We start from the raw sequence: 20,676 nt of genomic DNA, 5'->3' as shown, positions 1-20,676 counted from the left end.
TGATAATGAATGGATGCTTATATGTTTAATCCAATCAGGATGTACTTCTTAGTATCTTTGTCTTATCTATGAAGTGCTTTTTAAGCAGTGGGATGAGATTTTTAAAAACTTATTTCTCAGAGCTGGAGAGATGGATCAGTGGGCGGGAGTGCTTGTTATGAAAGCATGGGGACCCACATTTTGAATTATCATTTATGTCTTTAGATGTAGTAAGTAACTCATGCTTGCCATTTCTTAATCTCTTTTCCTATTGTTTAAAAACAATCACCATTGCTTGGCAGTGGTGGTGCACGCCTTTAAATTCCAGCATTTGGGAGGCAGAGGCAGGTGGATCTCTGAGTTCGAGTCCAGCCTGGTCTACAGAGTGAGTTCCAGGACAGCCAGGGCTACACAGAGAAACCCTGTCTCAAACAACAACAACAACAATAACAACAACAGCAACAACAAAACCTAAAACAACAGCAAAATGAATCACCATTTTGAAATTTTAGGGGTTGTTCATCTAATACATTCACCTTAGTGGGGTACTGTTTGCCTTCTGTGATAGATTTTGCTGAGCAAATGCATGCTGATGTCCAGCGTTTATGAATTTAGTGGTTTATTATTAAGATTTTAATTTAGATTATTTGTAGATTTTATATAAGCTTATTAGACATTGGAAAGAGAAGTAAACATCCACACATGTCTTTTGGTAGGGACCTGTGGGCCTCAGGAGTGTGTGCTATAATTTATTCATGGAATAATTAGCTGCTTTTTTTTTAAACATTTTTTCCCCCTTTTTGGCAGGGTCTCGCTATATAGGTCTAGCTGTCTTGGAACTAGCATTGTAGACTAGGCTGGCCTGGAACTCGCCTCAACCTCCCCAGGGCTGGTATTAGAGACATAAATATGCCACCATACTCAACCTATAATTAGCTTCTCGATGCGTTTTTAATTTGCTAGGATTATTGCAATGTCTAATCCTTACTTCAGTGTATTTGATTTTACTGTAAATTCCCTTTCTTTGCTTTCAGGTGGCTGTGGAGGCAGCGTATCAGGTTATATCTGGAAGGGACTGGCATAAACCCCATTCCTGTGGACCTTCATGAACAGCAGCTGAGTTTCAATCAGCACAGCAGAGCCTTTAACGTCAAAAGAGCCGATGACGGAAGTAGGTGGACTGGACAGTAGCCTTGGGTGGGCACTGTTTAACTTCTAGGTTTTTGAAGCAGCAGTTTACATTTAATTTGCTTTTAGTGCCACTAGTAACTCTTAAAAAAGTACTTTTTGCTGGCTTAATTATTTGTTGTTGTTATAATTAGAACCTGAGTAGAACATGTTTCCAGATGAACTGTCTCCAGGACAGGTTTGAAAAGTAGTTGATTAGGGATGGATTATTTAAGGCCCGGCAGGACAGTTGACTCTTAGGGAAAGACCTTTGACAAGTCAGAAGGAAGCAGGAGAGACCGAGTGAGCTGACCTGAGGGAGAGCTCGTAAGTACGTGTGTCTGTAGTTAGTGTGTGAGTCACTCTCTTACTCTCTGTTTGTTGTCACGGTTGATTCAAACCGTTCTTGCTGGAAAATTTCGCATCCAGCTTTGAGATTTCTGTTCAAAGCACATTAAGGAGAACCCTGGCGGATGGTAATTTGCAGCTGTTCTGTCTGAGGGTTAAAGTGAATATTCAGCTTCGCTCTAAATTTATGGATTTTTATTGTGTCATATTTTCTTATTGTTTTCAGTAACTCTAAAACTTATGTGGAACCAAAAAAAAATCACAATAGGAATATCCATGGACGATTATAAAAAGATTCTTTCCTTCTCTTTGAAAATTTTCTGGGTAAACTTGAGGAACAGTGTCTTAACCCCCGCCCCCCACCACCACTACTGCACCTCCTTTCTGCTGTGTCTTGGTGACCGATAGCTTTGTTATTTTAGCCTGTTTCTAAGGTCTGATTTCATGTCACATTGGAAAGATTCTTTTTTCCTTAAAAAATCATTCACTTTCTATTAACTAGTTTTGAAAATCTCTATTAATTATTAAGTAAGATTTAATTATCATAGCTTAGAAATTTTATTTTATCCTTCACTAAAAGAAGCTTCTCCTGGGCTGGGGAGATGGCCTAGTGGATGAAGCACTTATGTTCAAATGTGAGGAATGGTGTTTGGATCCCCAGCGCCGGCGTGACACCCCTTGGATCCCGGCACTCAGAGGCAGAGGCAGGGTTGCTGGCACAAGCTTACTAGCGAGACTATCTCTGATCCGCAAGCTCCAGCTTCACTTGCGAGATTTCACCTCAATCAGTAAAGTGGAGAGAGACCAAAGGAGCTCCTGCACTCAAACTTGGGGCCTCCACAGGCCCGTTCACGTGCACGCTTGCACCCGCACACGCACCTGCTCACTCACACTCGGGCTACATACACACTTGCAGGCACACCCCACCATGAAAAGCACCACATCTTCAAAAGATGCTGAATCTCTTCTTTTCATCAGTAGTTACATCTTCTGAGAGATGTAGAAAGCCATCCAGAGATCATACCTAGAAATGAGTTGTTCACCCTCCAGAAGTTGGAGCTCACTATCCAGGATGAACATCTGATGGGTGACCATGCGGGGAAGCGACAAAACATGGCTGAAGTAAAGTAACCCAAGAAAATGTCTCAAAGTTTTAGGCCATCATGTGAATTGAAAGAACTCAGAAATCTTTAGCGTAAGTAGTGATAGTAAATCCCCAAGCCCGCGTGTGTCAGAAGCGTGGGAGTGGGACTTGCAGGAGGTGGGATAGATCACTGATAGACAGGTCCTGTGTCTGGACTCAGGATCTGGACTCAGGATGGTTCCGGTTTGTCAGTAGCAGCGTCAGACACTGATGTCCCTGTAACCCTACAGCTGTCACTGTTAGGATTGACGGCATGGTATTCGCTGTGTCAAGGGACTGCTTTAGAGGATTTGATTAGAGTTTAGTTTTAATAGATGCATTTCAAAGGAAACTGGGAGCTGTCCGTTTCAAGGCGTGTGCTGGATATCTAACTTAAGTTCTCTGTGTGTCAGCAGGAAACACTGCTTAGAAAACTCACACTTGGGTTTTTGAATACAGGAATAGGTTTGAGATTATAAATACATTTGATAATTTTGCTTTTCAGTGTATGACAAGACTACATCTTTGAACTCAAAAGAAATTATGCAGCTTTGAACCAATGACATTTTTGCCTTATGTAGTATGACCCATCCTTGCCTAGGTTTTTTGTTAAAAGTTACACATACACACACACACACACACACACACATACACACACGCACATACACGCACACACACACACACACACACACACACACACACACACACACATTTCTGTTTTGTTACCAGTGTACTTTCAAAGGGGAAGGTGGGTTGATTTGTTTTTCCTTTTTAAGTTTTAATTATATCAGTTAGATAGTCTGGTAATAAGGTGATATGAGATAATTACACACCACAGCAGTCTCTGCCACTAGTTTTACCATTTGTCTGTGTCAATTATGACTTTGTAATTGATTGTGTTGAATAGAACATTGTTAATTGATACTCAGTTCATATTTTTGTATCTTTATATACTATATATCATTATATACAATGTATCTTTATATAAATACATAATATCTTTATATAGAAACAAATTATTAGTGGGTAGTTTTTAACTGCTTAAGAGTTGGTAGTTGTTTAGCATGAAAAATAAAAGCATATGATTAAAGAAATTTTAATTTACTTCACAAAAATTCAGCAAGCACAGATATTTAAAAATGTGATATGAAGCTGAGTGTAGAAGCGGGTGTCTTTAATCACAGTGTGTGGGAGACAGAGGCAGGTCGATCTCTCTGAGTTTGGGTTTGAGGCCAGTGTGGTCTGCAAAGTGAGTCCCAGGAGAGCCAGAACTATATAAAAGAGAGACCCTGTCCCCTTCCCCCACCCCCATAAAAACCTGAACAAACTCAAAAAAACACATGGTATGGAGAGGAAAATAGACACAGGTAGAAGTTAAGTCCATATCAAAGAAAACTGCGTGATGATAGGAGTTCACATGTACTAATGATGTCTGTTGGATATCTGCTGTCAGTTGAACATTTGTGGAGAATCCATGGGGATGAAGATGTAAAAAATTGCATTAATAATTACTTTATTTAAGGAAAATAATCTAAACAATAAATTTTTAGCATTATTTATCTGTCAATATGAGATTGTCTTGAAGCAAATTGGGATAATATCAAGTTAAACTGAGTTATGGCATCGAATGCAATAAAATTTAGTTAAACATAGAATCTTTGGAATATGGCTTTTGGCCAGGTGTGGTGGTGTGTCCCTGTATTCCTGGGGTGCAGTGTATCAGGTTCTTTATGTTGAGCTGACAAGGCCCGCAAACAGCAGCTACTCAGAGAACGTTAGGGACTGTAACAGGAACCCTGTGTAGCTGAAAGAATTGTTCAGTCCCTTTAGGAGGTTAAAATCCAGAAGGAATGAGAAAAAGACCATATTCGACATGTACGGAGAGTTACGTAATAAGCAGATCAGAAGTCAGAGGTCATGTTGGTGACATTTGGCTCATCAGTGTATTCAGTGTCTAATGTGAGTTAGATCTCTATCTTATGCAACAAATTACTCCAATCTTTAGCATCATTATAAGCTCACAGGGTTCGAAGCTCAGAATCCAGAAACATCCTAACTGTTAGTTCTAGGTTAGGGTTCTTCAGGAGGTGACAGTCAAACTGTCAAGTTGAACCACAGTCCTGGAAGGTGTGCCTGGGACTGGAGAGTTCACTTGCTGGTTCTCTGCTGGGTTAGCAGAAGGCTTCATTTCCAGCCTTAACCTGGAGTGGCGACTGCAGGGCGGGCAGAGAGAAAGACAGAGAGACAGACAGGCGTACATAGCAAGACAGAAGCACAGTGTCTTTTCTGACCTACATTTTCTCAGCGATAGGTGCACTGTGTCAGATCATTGGTGTTGGTGTTTGATGTCACGGAACAGGTGAAGGCCGGGAACTCGGGATGGCAGGGATAACCAGAGACTGGAGGCTGCTGCCAGAGCGGGGATGGACTGGCTAAGCGTTGACTTAGGAGAAAGTGTAGAAGGAGGAGACAAGTACACTTTTGCCACACTGCTTCCCCGTGGGAGACGCTTGACTTCCAGTGCTGCTGAGGACATGGGCATGGGGATGGCATTTCCAGCTGAAAATTGACCAGCGACAGAAAGGGGAGGGCGTTCTTTAAAGTGACAAGGTCAAGTTTACTCCTCCAGTACTACTGTGCTGATGGAGAACACTTAGTTGAATGGTACAGATTAAACAAAAGATGTGGAAGGAAGATGTGCTCATGTCTTTCTGATATTTTCATTTCTAAAAACGTTTTTGAGATTTTTCTCATTTAAAAGAAAGCGCTGTTTCCTTTCATTCTTTTTTTTTTTTTAACTTAAAATATTTTTTTTTTTCAAGATTGGAACATTTTCCTTTCCCTTTTCTTTCCTCCAGACTCTCGCATACAACCCTCCTTGTTCTCTTTCAAATACATGGCCTCATTTTTCATTAATGGTTGTTACATGCGTGTGTGTGTGTGTGTGTGTGTGTGTGTGTGTGTGTGTGTGTGTATACACATGTGCATTTCTAAATATAACTGTATAATGTTACTAATGTGTGTTTTCAGGGCAAACCATTTGGTATTAGCTAACCAGTTGCTGTTCTCTTCTCTGGCAAAGACTATTTCTTTGCTCTCAGTGTTCCTTAGTTGCCTATTGTGGTGATATTGTGTCCCCCAATATATTGTGCACCCTCATAAATTTATCTCGGGTCAGAGAACAGAACAGCCGCTAGATAGACATAGAGGCCAGAAAATGGTGGCACACACGCCTTTAATCCTAGCATTCTGGAGGCATAGATCCATTCAGATCTCTGAGTTTAAAGTCACACTGGAAACAGCCAGGCATGGTGACACACACCTTTAATCCCAGGAAGTGATGGCAGGAAGCAGAAAGGTATATAAGGCGTGAGAACCAGGAACTAAGTTTGTTAAGCTTTTAGCTTTTAGCAGCAGTTCAGCTGAGACCCATTCGGATGAGGACACAGAGGCTTCCAGTTTGAGGAAACAAGATCAGCTGAGGAACTGGCGAGGTGAGGTTGGATGTGGCTTGTTCTTTTTTTCTGATCTTTCAGCGTTCACCCCATATCTGGCTCCAGAGTTTTTTTTTTATTAACAAGACCCTTTAAGATTCGTGCTATAGCCTATAGTTCTTCCTGTAGGTTGAGGCTTCGAGGGCTTTCCTCGTCCACCCTGGAACGTCTGTTGTCACTGTCCCTGTGTGGCTCATGTTGGCACAGTCGTGTTAGTGAGACTTTGTAGGTGCAGCTCTGACATTGCTAGATCCTTCTGGGTTGGTTCCAGTATGAACCATGCAAGGAACTTGTGCCCTAAATCCAGAGTGGTGCTTTTATATGAGTGTGGTCAGCTCCTCCTTTAGTTCTTTCCAGGTAAAATTCGGTTAATATTGTAACACTTAAAACATGACTTCAAGGGTTACAGCTAGAGAGACAGAGCTTTGATTTGTTGGTAGAGATTAGGTGACTTCAGGCTTTAGCTTATGAACAGTTTAAGATGCTTCTGTGTTCGTTATGTCCAATCCAAAAGAATCCAATACTTTTCAAACTCTGGAGTTTTAGGCGCTGTTTATTTTAATAGTTCTGAAATTCAAGGAACTCTCTCTCTGATCTCTCATCTTCTCCTGCAGGCTCCGAGGCTTCGGGACCTCAGCTTTTGCCAGTGAGAGCACTCAATGAAGTCTTCATTGGGGAGAGTCTGTCATCCAGGTACCTTGACGATTGTGATTGGGAATGCGGAATTCAGCGTTTCAGTACTTCTTTTGATAGTTTCATACAGTTTTGATAATTTCTACAACCTGGCTTATAGCAGTAGTAATTAATAGTATATATTATAATACTATATAGTAGTATATAAGAGAAATTATTATTTAATAAAGTTATTTTCAAAGCCGTCACATATGCTGGTACTAAGGAAGTAGACTATTCTGAGGAAAAACTTTGTGAACCTCCACATTCAGCAGCTCCTCAGAGTCCTTACTGCACTTCCACTGGTCCTAAAGGCTCAGGAGACTGAGGTACTCGGCATACATTTGCAGGTGGTAACATTTTTTAAGTAGTCTGTATTAAAGTTTCTCTTCTAAAACTGAGTGTAGTAGCGCATTCCTGTACTCCAGCTGCTTGGGAGGCCTCTGACAGTTCAAAGCTCAGGAGCTTGAGGCCCTGCCTTAGGCTGCATCGTGAAACCCTATCCCTCCTCTTGGCTCTCTCCCACCCTCTATCTTCCCTTCCCTCTCCCTCCCCCTCACAACATAGTAAAAACCTCTCACACACAACACACATATACATATCCTCTCACACACACACACACACACTTATATACATATGTCTCACACACATCTCACACATTCTCACACACATACACATTCTTACATACATACACATTCTTACAAACATATCTCTCTCACACTCTCACACATACATTTCTCTCCCCTTCTGCCTCATACTCATAAACATACATACACAAGTGGAGGAAAATGTCTCCAATTATTAGTGCTTTTAAAGCTGATTTGTTTATTTGCTTCTTTTTGTGCAGGATCTAGTTATGAATCACACACTGCATTTTGCTGTTGTGGCTTTCCGCTTATCAAATTAATCATAACTCCTTCGTCTCCCCTCAGTTTTGTCATTTGGGGTACTAATACTTTGGACCAGTCTCAGCGGGTTGGTTGCAGGACACCCCTTATTTTACGTCTGCACCTTGTTTGCTGTGTAAGCTTCAGATAAGGTGGTTTTGATTGTGCTACATAGTTGTTTTTCAGTGTTTAATGTAACCCAAACGCAAATGTGTCGACAGTTCAAGGTTAATGTCTTTATTAAGGGCTGGAAATGCATCTCAATGGCAGAGTGCTTTCCCAGCATGTGTGAATCTCTAGGTTTAACTCCCAGTAGTGCGCGCGCGCGCGCGCACACACACACACACACACACACACACACACACATCACCATTGTTAGCAAAAATTAATTCAATGTAAACATATAGAATATACTTTATTACTGATGAATGTGTTTTCTGATAGCTAACTATAACAGCTTTGAAGTACCAACGTTTTCTTCCAGCCTTGAAAGCACATGGTTCCTTGCAATGAAATGAGCACCAAGGAATGGTCAGCTTCACTGTGATCCATTGTGCATGTTTCCCCCAGTTTGAGATTGTATAAATTAGATGCAGAAATGGGAGGCAAGTTCAGGTCCTGCCTTTCTGCTATCACAACCACGTGACCCTTTGAGAGCTGTATCGTTGAATCCCTAGTTGTAATGTATGGACCACTGCTGATTCTCTTTATTGCAAGTTACATCCTTTCATAAGGATATATGATGACAGGTTCGTCATAACTCTCTTGTCATAAAAGTGACATCCACCTTCCAGCTAATACTGAATAAATAGCTTTATTATATCATGAGTACAGTTTACATTAAAATAGTGACTAATGAGGCAGAATTATTTGAACAATTCTTTTGAATTACTGTATTTTGTTGTGTATAATATTTAATAAAAATGTATTATGTGCCTATTACATACCATGTGTAAGTCACTAGGGATACCAAGATATGCTTGAAAAAGGTGAGGTTGGTAAAAATGTAAGTTTTTAAAATTTTAGAATATTCTTTCAAGAAATAAAATACAGGAAATTTATAACTTACATGTAAAATGTATTTATTTTAACATAGCAAGACATATGAGATATGTGTCCAGAAAGTTTTATCTCATGCTGCGTGTCAAATTTCACACAATGTAGAGATGATAATAGGTTTTGATGTGTAGAAGAGGAGGAGAGGATGAGAAAGGCACCATAGAGTGTCCGTTAAGTCAGAAAGAGCTGTGAGTCTGTGTTTACTGTGGGAAGCCATTTGCGCTTTACCTCACTCTGTTTACGGGGAAGGCGTGGCTCGCCAAAGCAAGCTGCTCCCTTGGTGGCTGCATACTCTGTGAAATTCACTAGACTAAAGGTGAATATTAGGACTGTTGTCTTTTATAAAGAACAGTAAGGACAAACGTCATATCACGCAAAACTCATATTAGGAGCTTGGAGAAGTTGAAGGAATTAGAACGAGAAATAAATTACTATAGTGTTAGTGTTTGCAAGTATGTTACTGAAGAGATCATGTAGAAGAGGATTTGGGAAATTGGGACCAGAGGGCAGACCGGGAGTCAGTGAAGTCTCACAGGGTGATGTCTGCTGCTTTTTTTGTTCTTGGATGTCTCTCCTCAGATGTTTAGTGAGATAAGGGAACAGCGGTTCCATTTGAGGCTGTTGAACATGGTGTTACTGTTCTGGAGGCTTTAGGGCTAATTTTTAAAGACTCTGTGATGGGGCCCGTAGGCAAAAAGAGCATGAACACATTAAATGTCTGCTCTCTGCTGTCCATCAAGCTGTGTATATCGTATGGTTACTTCCTGCTCTCAGAGCAGCCCCATGCGGAAGGAAGCTGTGGTTATCTGCAAGAGCAGCGAGGTCCAGAAGGGTCAGATAGTTGCGTAGGTCATGCAATTATTTAGAAGCAAAACTGTCCTTTGAGCCCATTATTCCTGGTCCCAGACTTGGGTTGAGGCTTTTACTGTGCTCTGGAACCTTACATGCTTTGCTTGGAAAATATGAAGCGCAGCAATGTTTTTCCTGCCTCACTTTCAATGTTCTTGGATTGAAGAACATTTTAAAAGCCCGTGTTTTTTCTTTTCTGTCTGTTCTGACCTAGAATGCCTTATTGTTGGGCTGTAGCAGTGGACAATTTAAGAAGAAGTATACCCAATCTAAAGGGACTGTGAGTTTTATTGCTGCCTTAAAAATAATCACCCCCAAACAAAAATCCTGTGAATTAACTAATCCCAATAAACCTGCATGTAGATTGACACTAAATTTGCTCATCATTTGGGCTCAGCATCTCTCACCTGGCTGTAATTGTCCCCCACTCTCTCTGATCCTCTCCACTCTCCTTTCGGCTTTGTTCTAGCTCAGTAGACCTGGGGACCTTGCTGACTTGTCTGTACATAATAGGCTTCTAATGTGCTTTTTCGAGGAAGGAATAACTGACCCATGCACTAGACTAAAGGTGAATATTAGGACTGTTGTCTTTTATAAAGAACAGTAAGGACAGACGTTATATCATGCACAACTCATATTAGGAGCTTGGAGAAGTTGAAGGAATCAGAACGAGAAATAAATTACTATAGTGTTAGTGTTTGCAAGTATGTTCAATAACTTATTTTATTTAATAACTTATTCTGAAAACCCGTGTTTTATTAAGAGTTTAAATTCTTAATTTGCCGAAGAAACAGTCTACTGTTTGCGAGTGACACCATTATTTTAAGGTAGAATTTACACAGTAGGCTTTTACAGACTTCAGAAGGTCTTCCTGTCATCCACTCAGTGTTTAAAGACGACTCTAGTGTGCTGGTGTCCAAAAACTCCTTTCGTGTTTGTGGAAAATTCTAAAACATGCTAACTGCTCAAGAAATTATACCTTGATATTCTTAGTTTTGTCTGCTGATACAGAATTGATGGAAGGTTTTCTTTACACTTTTGTCTGTTGGCCTGCTACCATTTAAAATGGTATACTAGCATATAGCTTAAATAAGACTTTAGCAGCAACTCCGGTTATTACAAAGAGTTAGGTGTAGATGGTGTTATGTCAGGAACCAGGGGCCAAGAATGACACCCACCTGGAGATGAAATTGTTTGAATTCTGAGAGCAAGCACCGTGTGTGCCAGGTTCCATAAGAGCAGAGTTAGTACTGTTAGAAAATGTGTGAGCCCGCGTCTGAAACACTACTGTATTGATAGGAAGGAGGTGACTAGCAGATAGGCATGCAGATAAGTGAATGTTTTTTCCTTCTAATTTTTTCACTTAATCAATATTGGAATTAGCATGGTGATGTGTCTGCTAAGTCAGATATGTCTTGGTCAAGCTGATTTACTTAGATTTTAGGAATTTTGAAGACCAGTATATTTTACTGGGACCCTAACACAGCTCAGCAAACACAGTTTTCTATTTTCAATTCATAGGGCTTCCTACTATGAAATTTCAGTTGATGATGGCCCCTGGGAAAAGCAGAAGAGTTCAGGGCTCAATCTCTGTACTGGAACGGGATCAAAAGCCTGGTGAGTAAGGTGGGAGGCGGCCTGTCAGGGTGTGTGAACTGTTTGAAGTTACAAAATGGATTTTCTCTTTTAAATGATGCCTCTGCCTCCTCTAACCTGCAGGGGCAGCACACTGTTGAGCACATTCAAAGCTGACCTTACTGTCTTCCGTTTTCTTCTCCTTCACTGTTCCATGCACTGTTTACCTCTGTCACTGTTTACCCAGACTCCATTGCTGGAGGAAAAGCACTGCTTCCGACAATCTCACTTTTCCCTTCCTCCTCTCCTCCTTTGCCCTCCCCTCCATACAGACTGGTCTCAAAATCCTTTGCTTTGCACTTCCCAACGCTTTGCCCACTTTGTCAGCTTCTCCTGCTGCTGCTTTGGTCTGGGCCCCATCTTTTTAGGTAGAGATTCTTGGCGCCTGACCTCTTTGCTCATGGTTGTCATCTGAACACTACCAGCAGTGATCATTGTAAGTGCACAGTGGTACTTGTAAATACCCGTAGAGAACGTCCATTTTCTGCTCTAACGCTTGGCCCGGCACTGTGTACACAGTGCTTCGTCCGACGCCATCACCCTGCCAATGTGGCCATGGCCGCCCTGCTCTCTTTATCCCCGCGAGCCCTCTGGAGACGCAGACTGCTTGTCATTCCCAGCACACACCTTGCTCTCCTTTAGCCTTTTGTTCCTGGTCATGCTGCTGCTTCCTGCTTGGAATTTCTGAATCGCCTCCACTTCCCATCAAGTCCTCAGACGCCGTTCTCTGAAGGCAGCGTCATTCACCTCAGCGTCTTTCAAAAGCACAGTGAATGGGTCCCCTTTGTCCGTCCCCAGCGCCTCTCCTGGTGCTCTCTCTCATAGCACCCGTGTATGACGAGTCCAACGGGCCCATGGTACCTGGCTAGTCTGGGCATTTTGAGGGGATTGATGGGAGCTAGTGTTTTTGTTTTCCTCCTGTTCGATGTCTGTGTGTAGCAGGGTATAGTGCCTAGTACATATTTGTTCAGATCTTTCTTAAGTAAATGAATGCATGCTCTCAAAACCAGCACAGTGTTTGTGAAGCTGTGATTTGATCTGTATGTGGTGGCATGCCTAAAATCCAGCCCTTGAGAGGCTGAGACAAGAGGGTGGTAGGTAGTTTGAAGCACTTGGAGGCTCCATAGTGAGACCCGGCCTCACAAAAACATTTAAAGTCTCCCTCATCAAATGTCACTTTTAAGTTGGGCTTGTGAATGTAGAGTTTGTTTGCTGCTTTTTCAGCATGGCTTTTAAAACTTTGTATTACAGAACATTTTAATTTTTGTAAACAGAGACAAAGAGAGTCTAGTGTTACACATCCCCATGAACTCAATTCAGTGGTGAATCCATGTCCCATACTGTTTGCTGTATACATTGACCTTAACTATCTCTTCCATACTATTCTGAAGTAGATTTCAGAAATCATTTCATTTCCTTCATGAGTAGGACTAGTACATTTAAAAAAAAATGTTAGTCCCAGCTAAATAAAATTTTTAGAAAAAAGAATATTTTAAAAGATAGCTTAACATCTCATTGTTTTGAGGAATAGCAAGAGGACCATTTCTAAAGTGGATTTTCTGATCATTTTAAAAATCAATCATTTGGGGCTGGCAGCTTGGCTCAGTGGATAAAGGCACTTGCCACCAAGCACACCACACCCCAAGTTTGGTCCCCAGGACTTCCATGGTAGAAGGAGATAACTCCCCCAAAGTTGTTCTGTGACTTCCATGTGGGTGGCAATATGTGTGTACTTCCTGTCCCCATCCCAATCAATAATTGTAAGAAAATATATCCTTTGATAGGCTACAAAATTAGTTTTAACCATCTCGTAAGTTAAATTGGGGGCACAACAGTGAACAGCTTTTGGTGATCATGGAAACCTCTTTTCTACTGAAAAGGGTGAGCATATCTGTTGAAAACAAAAGAGAGAATTAGGAATTGTTCCTCGGAGTTTTTCCCGTTTCTTCCACAACATGCTCTGTAAGAATGTGCATGGTGTCATAATTGGGGGGTACAGGCTGGGGGAGTTAGAGCTTGATAAACCAGTTAGTAGCCTTGCCATGTGAAGGGAAAGATTAGGATACTATTTCTTGATCTTGTCTTACTGTTTTTGATAGAGAAAAAAAGTTTATCTGACCTCAGTTTTTGTTTTGAGTATGAAATGTGTGGAAATGTGTGACTCATTAGCAGCTATAACAGGAAAACCAACCCCAATGTTAGTGGCTTAATTAAAAAGCTTATTTCTTGTGCTCATAAAGTCCGCTGTGGGCATTCCCAATTGACAGGTGGCTCTCCTTTAGTGGCAGAGGGGTGGGGATGGCAGGGCAGCTCCTGCCATTCTGTGGCTCTGCTATCTTCTTACATGGTGACTAAGGTCACTGCACTGAGCTGTAGAGAAGGAAGACCGTGGACTGTTCCCATGGGAAGCTGGTCAGCAGGCATGGGGGTGTCATTCACTTGGATTTCCTTAGCCAGCACTTAGTAACATGGTTACATAGTGAGGGGGCTAAAAGGTGGAAATCTGGCCATGTGTATGGCAGGAAAGTGTTTGAAGAAAGCTCATTTTTGCATAACCGGACATCTCCCTACAGGAGTAGGACATTGGGATTGTAGTGCTCGGCAAGTCAGTTGTCCTTCTTGTCAGTCCTGGTTAATGTGATACATGCTTGTGCCCCATGTACTGGCAGCAGTTAGCTACTTAAGATAGCTTCCAGTCTGCATTATGTGTGGAAATGTGTGGAGATGAAGGACTACTTATCAATATTAGGATTCTTTGTAGAATTGAGTAATTTCAAATCTTTGAGTGTTTAATTGCTTTCCAGTTGCAAGTCTGTATATCAATCCAGGTATAAGGATACTCTCCCCTCATACTCATGCCAGTAAATGTTTTTTCAAACCACTAATTTGTAGTTATCTTAATTTTAAGAAGTCTTTATATGTTAACTACATCATTCATTTTCCATTTTTATTGTGCTTTTAGGACAGAAACAAGAATTATGTGCTTGCTTTTCTTCTAGGTCATTCAATATCAACAGGGTCGCAGCTCAGGCTGTTGAAGATGTTTTAAATATTGGTGAGTACTAAAAACAGCTACTCTGCATTATAGAATTATTGTGTACTATGTAATGTACATGCCACGTGTTGGCCTTTGTATGAAGTACAATAGTAACTGACGCTGTTTCTGCCTTTCCTCTTGTCAATAGCAAGACGACAAGGAAATCTGACTGTTCCATTGAACAAAGACTTGGTAGAAAAAGGTTAGTACCGTATGGCCAGCTTTGAGAAAGAACAGTATTATGTGCATCCACTTAATTAGATGTTACAACACTGTCTCATTAAATGTAGCTTTAAAAAAAAGGTAACTCGAAGGACTTCCAAGAAAAGTTTTTTAAATTACACTTTTATTTATTTTGTGTGAATGTGTGCACGATGCTTGGGGAGGTCAGAGCACAATTTACAGGAGTTGGTTCTTTTCACCAACTGCATTCTAGGGATTTGAACTCAAGTCAGTAGGGTTGATGGCAGGCGCCTTTACCTGTGAACCGTCTTGCCTGTCATAAAGCTGGAGTTTTATGCTGTCACTTGTATTCCCCATGAAATACAGCCGTATATCAAGATACTACAATTGTAAATGCAGCCTGGGTGATAGATTTGTGTGCTGTAAGGAAATGCATATCTAAATTCATGCTGTCCCAGTAAACTTTTCCGTAGTCATGGTCCTGCTTTTCATGGTGTTAGCACTATCAAATGGATTCTTCTCGTTTTCAGTTTGAGACTAAAAAGATTTTAATTATGGCTTGGCAGTTAGCATTAGCACTAAGTTGGTATCAAAGGAAGGGAAATTGGCACCTGCAATTTCTAGGTACAGAATTTAGTGTAGACATCATGAGATCCAAGTAAAGATACATGGTGTTGGATGTTGTTAGAGCCCTGGGTTGATAACTCCTCAGTGTATACATGAGTCAAAGAATCACCTTGTTTGTGCCTTATGTACCAATATGAACTAACGTTATGTCAAATGCAAACCTAAACACAGTAAACATAATACAGCTGAAATTTGTATAGTTCCTATCGAAGTTGCTCGTAGAATACCAGGACAGACATTAGGAAATGTGTAAATGCTTTACTGAGTGAACACTTCTTTGAAGATTGAGCTATCTACAGAAAATTCATTGGACGTCACTGTCACAGACATTCCTAGAACCACTCCTCAAGTTTCTTTCTTAGCACATTTTCTATTTTACTTTTTGTGATAAGTTAGATTTTTTTTTTCTTACAGAACCAAATACAGTTTTTCAGTCGTAATAAGCATTTTAAAAAGTGTACTTTTAGTGGTGCCCAGACTCGTGGTGTTATACAGTAACTCCTGGGGCCCTGACATGGCAGCGGGCTGTAGTGCCCAGTGGGACCCAAGGGTAGAAGGTTAACGGCACGTAGCCCCTCTGGTGTCCTGTGCTGCGGTGATGTTCGGTAGGCCATGGTCACTAAACACGTTTACAACTTGAAATATATTCAAATTATGATGGGTTTATTGAGATATAACATTGCAAGTTAAGGAACATACACACGCATATAAAATTCTAACCATAGTTGCACAAACAAGGTGCATTCTTCGACAGTCTGTTTTTTCGGTGTGATTCTCAGCTGAACTTGCACTTCTAACTTCTTGTATAGTTGTCCTCTTCTTTTTTTTTTCTTTGAAGAGATAACAATCTGGGTGCACAGGCTGGCCTCAAATTTCTCCTGGGCTTAAGCCACCCCCTGCCTCCCGAGTAGCTGGAACTGCAGACATAGGCTGCCATGCCTGCTTGTACAGTTGTCTTCGGCTAACTTAGGTTTTGCTGGCCAAGCCTCAGGTGCTTCTTTGTTAGAGAGAAAATGGGTCCTAAGTTTCTTCAAATATCTTAAGATGTGCAGCCTCACTGGAGAAAGATTAACCGCCTTTCGTTGGTTGAGACTGCATTTTCCTCTTCCTGTTGATTCTGATGGGATACTTGAGGGGACTTGACAACTCATGTTTCAGTCCTGAGTTCATGCTCCTGCTTCATTCCTAGCTTTGTGTTTGTCTTTTTTCTCCCCAGTTGGACCTCTTCTCTGCTGTGAGTGATGAGTGCTTTTGCGGGTTAATAATTGAACCTAATAGTTCTTGATTTCTAAGGCTTTTGATGGTAGAGTACGGAATACGAGTTCCCAAGCGATATGCTCTGAAGTAGCCTTTGAACACAGGCTTTAAATTGGAAGCAGTGCGTTTGTCATGTGCTCCTCAGACATGACCATCCTTTATAATGTGTGCTGTTTCCCTTACAGTAACGAATGAATATAATGAATCATTGCTCTACAGTCCCGAAGAACCAAAAATACTTTTCAGTATTCGAGAGCCAATAGCAAACAGAGTTTTCTCAAGCAGCCGTCAGCGATGTTTCTCCTCAAAGTAAGCATCCTAAGTCACCTCGTTCATCCCAGAGAAACATGAATAAAGGAAAAACAAAACAAAAAACCCCACAGAAACAAACAAAATAAATCCTCCTTTTCTTTTAGAGACACTGAGACCAATGTACTTTTTCTCCCTCGAGGAATGCCGCTTAGAAGGAAGCATCTTAGCCTTTGTTTTATTCAGTTGACATTTAATTTCTATTTACAAATCGAAACTCATTTGTGTGTGTTTCTTATATTTGAATGTTAACTAATGAGAAGGCTTCATGACATAGGGGATTGGAAAAGCTACTATAAACATGCCATGCAATGCACTTCTGCAACAAAAGGTTGGTAAATTGTTTATTGACACCAGGATTAAGAACTTCAAAGAATATTCCACTAAGGAAACAAAACAGCGGGGTACAGAGAACGATATTTGCAAAGGATAGCTGGTCTATCTCGAGGTATTTGAGAATGGTGTCTGAAATCACTGCTCCAGTAGCCATCTAGGCCAGTGCCGCAAATGGAATTCTGAATATTAATTCATGGGGTCATAATTGAAATGCAAATGAATTGGAAAGTGTATTAAGTTACTTGAGGGTGTGCGTACAGTAAAGGTATAGTGTGCATGAAATGTGAATTTTGTTTACACTTGGGTTTCATCCCAGTTACCTCATATATATACATATATGTAAATATTAAAACTTTGAAAAATCTTATTTAAAAGATTTCTGTTTTCTAAGCATTTTCATTAAGTGATAAAAGTCTAAATATAAAATTTCTAGCAAATCAGTAGAAGGCAGCCAGTGCATTTAACAAATAAAAAGCCAAAAATGTTTGGTCTTTCCTAAAGGCATATTTAATAAACATCTAAAAAGAAATGCTTGACCTTATTCATTTGGGGAATGAAAACACCCCAAACTAGCGTGGCTGAAATGAAGTTCAAGAATGGACAGTTCACTACAGTGATAAGACAGTAGACAGAAGGTATACTTGAGACTGAGTGGGCAGACATAGTATCTGGGAGAAGGTAATTGATGCTGTGTTCATGAACTGTACATTAGTGAGTTATCTCTTCTCTGATTACATAATCTGTAAGTAAAATTTTACATGAGAATGCACTCTTGCTTCAGTACTTAAAATCCTTGTAATGGAAATAACTCGGAAGTTACATGAAAGTGACCTGGCAACTACACTGAGTCTGGTTTTTTTTTTTGTTTTTCCTTGAATTTTAAACTTGAGATGTTGATAATGCACCCATACTGTTTACAGTCACTGCTTCTCAAATCAGAGAGCAACTAAATTCTTAAAATCAAGGCCAAATAAGCTGTTGGTTGTGTCAACAAAAGTCAGAGTTTACTTAGTGTTATGTCCACTTGATAGTTAATGAGACATCTCTTTCCGCTTAGAGTTTGTGTCCGTTCTCGATGTTGGGATGCCTGCATGGTTGTGGATGGAGGAACTTCTTTTGAGTTTAACGATGGAGCCATTGCTTCGATGATGATCAATAAAGAAGATGAACTTCGAACTGTGATTCTAGAACAGTGAAGGATTTCCTCAGAAGACAGATTTGATTACTAGGAACATATTTTTTTTCTGCAGATACAGATGACCAGCCATAAACCTCCCTTATTTTGGTTTGTACCAAGACTGGAGTCAAAGGTGGAGGAGACTAAAGTGGGATCCATGTGCTGTTCTGTTCATTTTGATAGTCAAAAACTGTTCACCATGTGAGAAATGATGGACTAAGTGGATTAGAATTATGTTGGTGAAGCTTCTATATTACTTACAGTTGGTAACCAAGAGTATTGATATTCTTTAGAGAGGCAGGTTAAATAAAAGGTTAAGTATTTAGGATTTCAAATTTAACTGTACAAGCATTTTGGTTTGGTTTGGCTTTTTCTTCCTAACTTTGTGGAATTGGCTGCGTGTCATTTGATTAGTGCATTATTTTTATAGCACCTAAAAGTAAAGATTTTTAAAAATTTTGATGATGGAGAATTTTGATAAATCATGATGTTGACCTAACTGCAGTTGGTAAATGTGTTTTTGTAAATGTTAATTATTTTCTAATTCTAGGAAATAATGATGAAATCACTATTGATTGAAAAAATTGAATCATTTTGAAAATTATTTGTAGATGAATTCTGACTTCTTTTGGTTAATGTTGCCAATGCCAGATGAAGTACATCTGTTGGGACAAATCATAATGTCCTTGTAAATGTATTAATTTTTCCATAGCAATTGTTGGTCAGACTTTTTTTTTTTTTTTTTTTTTTTTGAAAAATAAAGAGTCTAGTAGTCCCTTTCCTGTTTTTGAATCTCTAGTATGAACTCAAGGATTAGAAGGAGTTTGGTGAACCGTTCAAACCTTCCTTTAGTTTTGGAGAGTTGGACTCTTTAGTAAACACATGAGATGTAGTTCAGAATTGCCTGACTTTAATGTTGTGGTTTTCATTCATGTATTCTGAATTTTAAACAGTAGCTTTGGAGGATAGAACCTCAGAGCTCTCCACTCCCCGTATGAAAACCACTGTTGTCATTTAATTCTTGATCTCCTTAGAAGAAACTAGTTTCCACAAGAAGCTGCCATTGCTAAATGGTGTTCTCACGCCATTTATTCAGAGTTGTAGACTGGTTACTTGTTGGTAAAATTGGCTTTTCATTGACAGTATTTATTGAAGATTCATTCTGTGCCATCTATCACCACATGTTGTATAGTGAAGTGTTGGAAAGACACTGGAATAGACTGTTAATGGAACGGGGGCCTAGTGAGCTCAAGCTGAAAGCTAGGATGCATGATCAGATCAGATGCTCTTAGCTTGCCAAACTCAACATGTTGCTCTTAATTAAAAAAATTAATGTCAGTGTGCAAGGCGATCTAGGTCTGTCTAGGTTTTGTTGATTATCCAGAATGTGTTCCCTAAGAGTATCTGCAGGAGGAAATATGTTAGTGTTTTTGCTGAGCCAAGTCTAATTTCTAGTATAATTAAAAAAAAAAAGATATATTTAAGATACCACTTTATATGGAAGTTAAATTCCATACTATAGAAATTCCCCTAAAAGGTTTTAAAGTACCTTGTTAGGAAAAAAATGCCACTCCTGTCCTTACTGTATCCAGGAAATCTGGTTGTCCATGATTTACCACAGATCTATTAATATATCCCACTAACTGGTAACTAGCTGTGTGGAACTGTTCATAAGCAACACTTGGAAAGATACTAAAATTACTGACTGCTCCATTTGCAATCTAATTTCCACTCTGTGGCAGGAGGGGATTTATATGTAATAGATGAATGGCAAAGGATGTTGGAGTATCAAATGTTTTTTTGAATGGGTTAATCTTTAATGACCACTGTATACAAATAAAATTAAACCATTGTCCGTTCTTTTTTACTTTGTTTCTTATTTCCTAAATTCTTAGGAGATCACTATATAAGAATCAAATTTCCCCTGAATACTGCATTTCAAGTCTATCCCTACACCCATATCCTCTGTGCACTGTGCACTTGGCTCATTGGCATTACTTGGTAGAATGATAATCTGTTTATTCAGAGGGCAAAAGGCTTAATTCAAAAAATGTATTTTTCATATAATTTAGTTTAATATTTTTGATGTTCCATAATTTTGATATTCTTGAATGGATAGCTTTCACATACAAAATCATTTTTATGAAAGTAAAATAACACAAATAAGTATAAAGTAGTCACTTGGGCTGAAAGTGTCAAGTAAAACGTTAAGAACAGGGGCTGGGGAGATGGCTCAGCGCATAAGAACACTTGCTGCACAAATAGGAAGACCGGAGTTCAGATCCCCAGCAGCCCACACTGAGGATGGCAGCTGGGAGGCAGGTGTTGTTGTGCCAGAGAAAGAATTGCTGGAGCTTGCAGGCTGCTGCTAGTCTAGGTCCAGGTTTAGTGAGACTGTTTCACAAGAGTAAGGTAAAGAATGATAGAACGGCCACCTGAAGTCCTCCTGTGGCACCCACACATGTGCGTGTGCACAGATTTGCTCACACTCAAACAGAATGATAAAAAAGTATTTAAGGACACCACTGCTAAGCTAT

At 40.0% G+C, this 20,676-nt stretch overlaps 1 protein-coding gene across 4 annotated transcripts in view; it reads left to right on the top strand.

Annotated features, from left to right (window-relative positions):
- Nadk2 (NAD kinase 2, mitochondrial) overlaps window positions 1-19,999 on the top strand; it is a 41,095-nt gene extending 21,096 nt beyond the window's left edge. For 3 of the 4 annotated variants that reach the window (XM_028875612.2, XM_028875614.2, XM_037209395.1), the window contains exons 6-13: window positions 1,014-1,150; window positions 6,726-6,804; window positions 9,793-9,858; window positions 11,100-11,195; window positions 14,213-14,268; window positions 14,399-14,452; window positions 16,503-16,626; window positions 18,020-19,999. In XM_028875612.2, coding sequence (XP_028731445.1) covers window positions 1,014-1,150; window positions 6,726-6,804; window positions 9,793-9,858; window positions 11,100-11,195; window positions 14,213-14,268; window positions 14,399-14,452; window positions 16,503-16,626; window positions 18,020-18,158 — 751 coding nt within the window. In that variant the 3' untranslated portion in view covers window positions 18,159-19,999. The remainder of the gene's footprint in view (window positions 1-1,013; window positions 1,151-6,725; window positions 6,805-9,792; window positions 9,859-11,099; window positions 11,196-14,212; window positions 14,269-14,398; window positions 14,453-16,502; window positions 16,627-18,019) is intronic. The other variant, XM_028875613.2, reaches the window with a different exon arrangement.
- The last annotated feature ends 677 nt before the right edge of the window (window positions 20,000-20,676 follow it).

The sequence above is a fragment of the Peromyscus leucopus genome, chromosome 11 (genome assembly GCF_004664715.2).
Source record: "Peromyscus leucopus breed LL Stock chromosome 11, UCI_PerLeu_2.1, whole genome shotgun sequence".
In the NCBI taxonomy this organism is placed as follows: Eukaryota; Metazoa; Chordata; class Mammalia; order Rodentia; family Cricetidae; genus Peromyscus; species Peromyscus leucopus.
This window is presented reverse-complemented; position numbering and strand designations above follow the sequence as displayed.